At 47.4% G+C, this 6,809-nt stretch overlaps 1 protein-coding gene across 1 annotated transcript; it reads left to right on the top strand.

Moving 5' to 3' along the window:
- The first annotated feature begins 969 nt into the window (after positions 1-969).
- LOC121057403 (torsin-1A-like) lies at positions 970-6,493 on the top strand. Its single transcript, XM_040531564.1, has 5 exons — positions 970-1,233; positions 1,740-2,005; positions 4,139-4,314; positions 4,406-4,533; positions 5,164-6,493. The coding sequence occupies exons 1-5, from the start codon at positions 1,002-1,004 to the stop codon at positions 5,412-5,414; spliced, it is 1,053 nt and encodes a 350-aa protein (XP_040387498.1). The 5' UTR covers positions 970-1,001; the 3' UTR covers positions 5,415-6,493.
- The last annotated feature ends 316 nt before the right edge of the window (positions 6,494-6,809 follow it).

Genomic DNA, 6,809 nt, shown 5'->3' with positions numbered 1-6,809 from the left:
TGTGAGCTTTCTTTTTTTTAGTGGGAAAACAAATTTGCTTTTACAGATTCTTACAGCTTCAAAATATTGGAAAAAAAAATATTTTAAAAGCAGCAGTGCTGTTTGCCTTGTGAATATGAAGGGAAGGTTTAAAGCCACCTTGGGGGGATGCAACTTTGTAAAATGCTTCTTTGTTCCCACGGGCCCTTGCTGGTGGCAATAGATAGCAGCAATATAGATAGATAGATATAGCAAAATAGATAGGTGGCAATAGCAGCAAGCTCGGTGCTGCTGCTCCTCAGCTGGCCTTGCGAGTGCTCCTGCAGGAGCCTGGTGTTGGCACTGCCTCGCTGGGTCGTGTCAGAGCACAAGGAGTGACAGCGGGCACCCGGTATGTGGGTTATAGACTCTGTACTGTGCGTGGCGTTTTGTATTTTTCTGCCTGTAGACCTCTGTAGCAGCTCACTGCATTTTATGGTAGCTGTGAACAGTGAGAAGCTCGGCTCGGGCTGTACCCGTGGAGTCTGAGGAACGTCTCATTTCAGCTCCCTGGGCAGCTGGGGGAGAGGCCCTGCAGCCTGCAAGCCAGGAACTGTCATGTGGGGGAGCCCGAAGGCAAGACTTTGAATTTAAAAACAATAAAAGTGTTTTTAAGCTATCACAAATGATATTTTTTTCTTTCTGGGCTGGATGCAGCTTCCTGAGCCCCTCCACAGGCCTGGGGGGATAGCCCCCATTGCTCCTTTAGCCAAAAATAGGGGAAAGGGGAAAAATCCTCCAGGTTGGCTGGAAGTACAGGCGCAAGGGACACCCGCGCTCTCCGGCCCATCCTTAATGAGCAGCCCTTAATTACAGCACCCTCCCAAGATGGCCGCCGTCACACCCAACACGACATGTGCCACACCCAAGATGGCCGCCGCCCCGCCGCCAGCTCCGCCTCTGCCCGGGCCCAAGATGGCGGCGGCGGAAGCGGCGCGGCGCGGCGGAAGCGGCGGCGGGGCGGCGGCGGGGCCGTGCGGGCCATGACGGGGCTGCGGGGCGGCCCGCGGGCGGCCCCGGGGCTGGCGCTGCTGCTGCTGCTGCTGCCGCCGCTGCTGCTGCCCGGGCCCGCGGGCGCCGTGGAGCCCATCAGCCTGGGGCTGGCGATCGCCGGCGCCGCCGCCTCGGCGCTCACCGGCATCATCTCGTACCCGCGGCTCTACTGCTACTTCAGGGAGTGCTGCCTACAGCGGCACGACCTGCGCGCCGCCGCCGGTACGGGCGGGACGGGACCGGGGGGAGGCTGAGGGGACGGGGGGGCCCTTCCCTGAAGGCTGCGGGCTGAGGGGTGGCGGCCCCGGGGGACGGGGAAGGGGTCCCGGGGGTCTCGGGAGAAGGGGAAGGGGGACGAGGAATTAGGCACTGGGGGGACGGGGAAGGGGGACGGGGAATTGGGGTCCTGGGGGATGAGGAAGGAAACCCGAGGGTAGGGGGCCCCGGGGCTCCGGAGGATGGGGAATTGGGTCCTGGGGGGACGGGAAAAAGGGACCCCAGGGGACAGAGAAGGGGGTCCTGGGGCATGGGGAATTTGGGAACAGGAAAGCGGAATAGGGAAGGGGGACAAGGAAGGGGGACGGGGAATTTGGGCCCAGGGGACAGGGAAGGGACTGCGGCTTGACTCCAGCTTGGCCAGCCCTTTGATCCCGTGGCTCCAGGGAAGGGCCGGGAGCTGCGGGTGGTTCCTCTCTTCTCGCTTCTGACGGCGGTGTCCTGCTCCCCAGCCCTGCAGGAGAACCTGGACAGAAAGCTCTTCGGGCAGCACCTGGTGAGCAAGGTGATCGTAAAGGCCGTGAAGGGCTTCCTCAACAACGAAAACGCCAAAAAGCCTCTCGCCCTCTCCTTGCACGGGTGGACTGGAACAGGCAAAAACTTTGTCAGTAAGATAATCGCCGAAAGCATTTATAAAAAAGGTCTGAAGAGTAAATACGTCCATCAGTTCGTGGCTACTTTACATTTCCCTCACGCTCAGGACATCAACACCTACAAGGTAAGGCGGAACTCGCGGCAGGGGGCAGCAGTCACTGCTGTGTTCAGTTGTAAACATTACAGCCCAGAGGTGCTAAAATTATTAACCTTTATGATTTGAGACATATGGCTAAGTTTTGCCTAAGAAAAAGAACATTCCTCGTGCCTAACAGCTGGCAGCATGGGGGTATTTGCAACCTCTGTATCCAGCCTAAGGCATTGCTGGCTGTGCCACCCCGTAGGCTCTGCCAGCACCGACTGCACGCTGTCGGTTGTGGCAGTTAACAAGCAGCCACAACTCCCAGGGTTGGGTACCTGGCTTTGTTAACGTTGGAAGGATTTTTTTTCCTCGCCTCTTTGAAGCAGCACACAAGTCTCTGCAGTCACTGGGCAGAGAACAGGGGCGCAGAGGGGAGGTGCAGCCCAGATGCTTTTTTGCTGCCATCATGGTTAATAAGCTTCTGTCTGACCTGTCTAAAATTGTATTCCCATTATTATGTATTTGGACTTCCTAGGTTTTCTGGTAGCACCATCAGTACTAAAAACCTAGGTGCTGTTTTACGCTGTAAAATGTACCCCGTGCCAGTTTTGGAACCTTCTGCATAGCATTAGGTAAATCCTAACATACAGCAGGACTGGTTTTCCTGTGAAAGTAAAGACTTTTTTTGCATGTGTTTTGAGCCTCTCTTTAGGGAAGAACGATATGGTTAATTTTTATTGTTCTACGCTTTACTTAGAGATGTGTGTGACTTAATGATAACAGTGAATCGGCAGGCTTCCATCGTTAGGTGATATGCTGAGGGGCACTGCAAAAGACAAGGAATAGTTTGTGACACTGAAGAACCGTCTGGTGGCCTCCAAGCACGTTAGGTACTGTGGAAAGCTGAAGCTTTCTGTCTGAGGTGCGTGTGTAACTTCCTGCTTCTTGCACTGAGCAGGTTGTTTAGTTTTGCTATGCTACCATCTCCCAGCTGTAAAACAAAATAACAGAATACGCTGTTGCCAGAAAGGTACGGGTGAACTTATTTGGAATCATTCCCCAGGTTTGGGAAGCATCAGTGCAGCTTTGTAGGCCAGTGGATATTGTGGGGCGGTATTTCAGATATACGTTTTCTGGTGTTTTTTTTTGTTTGTTTGTTTTTGTTTTAACTTTGTTGACAGCAGAGTTTGAATGAGTAGTACTGTGTTTTCTAGTACCGAATGTTTATATTCTATTTGTATGTATTGAAAATGGGAATAGGTCTACAAACCTACTTTCTAAATGGCAGAAGTAGATATTTCCTCTTTTACAGCTTGCTTTTATCCTTCTTGCAGCTGAGCTGTTCTAAAATAAAACGGATCCCTTTCTGCTTTTATTTTGAGATGAACACACTGCTTGGTAAACTTGCTGCCCATGGCAGTAGGAGGAACTATCTATCACTCTTTATACACAGTATAAAGTATAACATTACTTATTACTTACTTTTTTTTTAGCATTACTTATAACATTACTTAACATAGTATAACATTACTTTGTTATTGATTTTAAAGGTCACACACAAGGAGAGAAAAAAGTAACCATTAAGTGAGAGGATCTTTACAGTAAAGCATTACCCTGTCTGAGCAATACTGTGGTTTAAGAAGGGCTCATAGTTGTCTTCATTTAACTTGGGAATGATTAAGGGCAGAGAACTGAATTCTGTTTCAACTTGTGCTAGTGACTGCAGGTGGAATTTCCTAGTGGTGCTGTTCACGTAGTAAATATAACCTTGTTTGTAGTTTTGACACCTAAGGATGTTCAGACCAAAGTGCTGCCAAAAGTAAGCAGCTTACTTGACAGGGCTTTGATTTGTGTTGCTGTTCCTTGGTGGTACCTGTCCTTTGTCCTGATGAGCAGACTTTCATTTTTGATATTTTTTCAGGAACATCTTTTGAGGAGATTTGCTGCTTGTTCTGTGTTGTTCTGTCTCTCTTAGTGTCTTCAAAATTTCTCAGAGCTAGCATGACATTTGGTTTTATAAGTTTTATTTATAGCTTTCAGCCATGTTTTAGCCAAGAAGCCAAAGCTATTGAAATGACACAATTGAAAGGAATACAAAACTCAATAGGCACCAGTCCTATTTTCTGTCTTTTCAACACAAATTCTTTCAGCTGCTTCTGTTTTTATGCCACTCAGGACCAGTTGCAATCATGGATTCGGGGAAATGTGAGCATCTGTCCCCGATCACTCTTCATATTTGATGAAATGGATAAAATGCACGCAGGACTCATTGACTCCATCAAGCCATTCCTGGACTACTACGAGCTCCTGGATGGAGTGTCTTACAGGAAAGCCATCTTCATATTCCTCAGGTAGGAGGAGACGTCTCAGGCTTGCTGTCCTGTGCACTCAGTGCCTTTTAAAACTAACTTCAGATACAACCTTTGTTTTCTCTTTACTTAGCAATGCTGGAGCTGAAAAGATAACGGAGCTGACGCTAGATTTCTGGAGAAACGGGAGGACAAGGGAAGACATAGAGCTCACAGACATACAGAACGCACTGTCTGTGTCTGTCTTCAACAACAAAAATAGTGAGTGAAACTCTGATTGTTTTTGAGGTAGTGAAAACCCCACAAAAGTGATGGCCTTGTTTAGTGTACGAGCTGTACTTTGACAGCTCTGATTTCTTGGTGTGGCCTCTGAGTTTTGGCTACTGAGGAGCCACAGTGCAGTTTGGAGGCCTATGGGACAGCTCTTGTGAGGAAATAGAGCTCTGCATGTACCTTGGTTGTCTGTTGGCTCACATACGTGTGGGGAAGTCTGTGCTGTGCATTTACTGACATACTAGTGGACTAAGGGGAAAGCAAGCATAAAAGAAATCTAAGGCTGGATGAAAGCTCTGGGGAAAAAAAAATCAGCTCTCCCAGAGCAGCTTGTCTTGCTCTTAATAGAAAATCCGTTCTTTATGTGGAAGGGGTGAAGGTATGAGACCAGTATCTGGGGAGCAAGGCTTTAAATGTGTTCATTTGAAAGAGATCCAACAGGCCACACACATCTGTGTGTCTAAGATTATGCAAAAAGCACTGTGAGAATGGACTGATTTGTGCGTTATAGGGCCCTAAAAATACAGATAAACTCTTACTGGTTTGTAGCAGAGGGCTGTGATATCGTTGTGTTTAACTACAGGAGAGGAAACAAGGCCCTTCTCTTTCCCTTTGTAGGTGGATTTTGGCACAGCACCTTGATTGACAAAAATCTCATTGACTACTTTGTTCCCTTCCTGCCTCTGGAATACAAACATGTGAAAATGTGTGTCAGGGTTGAGATCGAATCACGTGGCTACACCGTGGATGAAGACATTTTAACCAGGATAGCAGACGAGATGACCTACTTCCCCAGAGAGGAGAGAATTTATTCGGATAAAGGATGTAAAACTGTGGATGCGAAGCTGGATTATTACTATGACTTCTAATGCTTTATAGCTGCAAATTTAACTTAATCACAAAATGAAGAACCCAGGACATTTCATTTTTAAGCACTTTGTAAAGAAAGGACCATTGTTTTAAACTGGTGTGTAAATAAGTGGCAGTGCCTCTGCATTTTTATTCTGTCACTAGTCACGGCTCCCAGGTACGTCGCGTTGTGCCATCAAGGTAAGGAAGAGCTGCTCTATGAACGCAGGGACTCTTTGTCTGATCGTGCCCAAGACTCCTCTCAAATCGTGTATTGATCACCAGAACCATTCGGCAGGCTGTTGGCATGTAGAGTGGGACTAAGATTATGACCTGATTTTAATTAGGTTTTGGATTGGTGTGGATGGTCTCTAGGCAAGGTTGAGAATCATGATCAAAGTCCCTGCTTGTGAAAGCCGTCACTGGGCTTGTGTGGGTAAACTCCTGTAACAGCATTAAAAGCATATGTGTATTTTCTCGTCAAGTAGCTTAAAAATACGTGTATTCTTTCCAATGCTGTGCAGTACCCATGTCTGTCTCAGAACAGTGCTATGAATTGGCTTCCTTTGAGTCAAAGTTAATGTGAAACTCTTTGGTGTGAATACTGTTCAGTGAAAAGACTTAATATTAAGTAGAAAGAGGAAATAAGTTAAAATCCTTGACTGTATCTTTATTGTAATTGGTTCCAGTTTTTGGTTATTTTTTAATGGATAAAGTTGCCCGCAGTTCTCTCCTAGGAGCGGTCTTTCTAGGAGAAAAGCCTGTGTGAGTGCTGGGTCAGCTTCATGGGAAGGTTGTAACGTAATGGGAAACGTGTACAGGTTAAATTTTACACCTAGGAACTGGAAAAGAGGTTTCTCCTCTTCACCCCCGTGTAGAATTCAGAAGCCAAACTGCAGGGTTTTGCCTTTCCTGTTCTCACAATCCTGTATGCCTTGGAGGTAAGGATGAAGACCGATCCAAATGCGTTTGTGACCAATGTGAAACGTGTCAGCTGAAGTTACTGCAGAGTGCCCGACTTCCTTCTAAATGTGAGCACTGCAGAGGCTTTTTTCATTCCAGTTTCTATTCAAAATAAACTTTCCTCATCAGAAACGTATTTCGTAGCTACCTTCTGGTGGTGTGTGTTGAGTGACCTGGTGTTGTTTTCTGAAGCATTCTGCTGTGCTTGAATGCAGGCACTTCCCTTTCTGAGTACAAAGGGAATGGATGCAGGGAGCTGTGATTCTTTTTTCTGCTGCTTGGTGAAAGGGAAACAAGTGGACTTTGTACTGGAAACTAGAGCGTTAGTACTAGCTGCGCTCAGATGCTTTTTGCAGAGGAGAGCTTTTTAGATACAGATGTGCTGAATGCTGTTGTAAGGATGAACTTGTCTTCTAGAAAGTAGGTAAAACCCCGCTTCTCGTCTCCTCCCG

The sequence above is a fragment of the Cygnus olor genome, chromosome 19, assembly GCF_009769625.2.
Source record: "Cygnus olor isolate bCygOlo1 chromosome 19, bCygOlo1.pri.v2, whole genome shotgun sequence".
Taxonomy (NCBI): domain Eukaryota; kingdom Metazoa; phylum Chordata; class Aves; order Anseriformes; family Anatidae; genus Cygnus; species Cygnus olor.
Note: the sequence above shows the minus strand (reverse complement) of the source record. Positions and strands in the feature narration are given on the sequence as shown.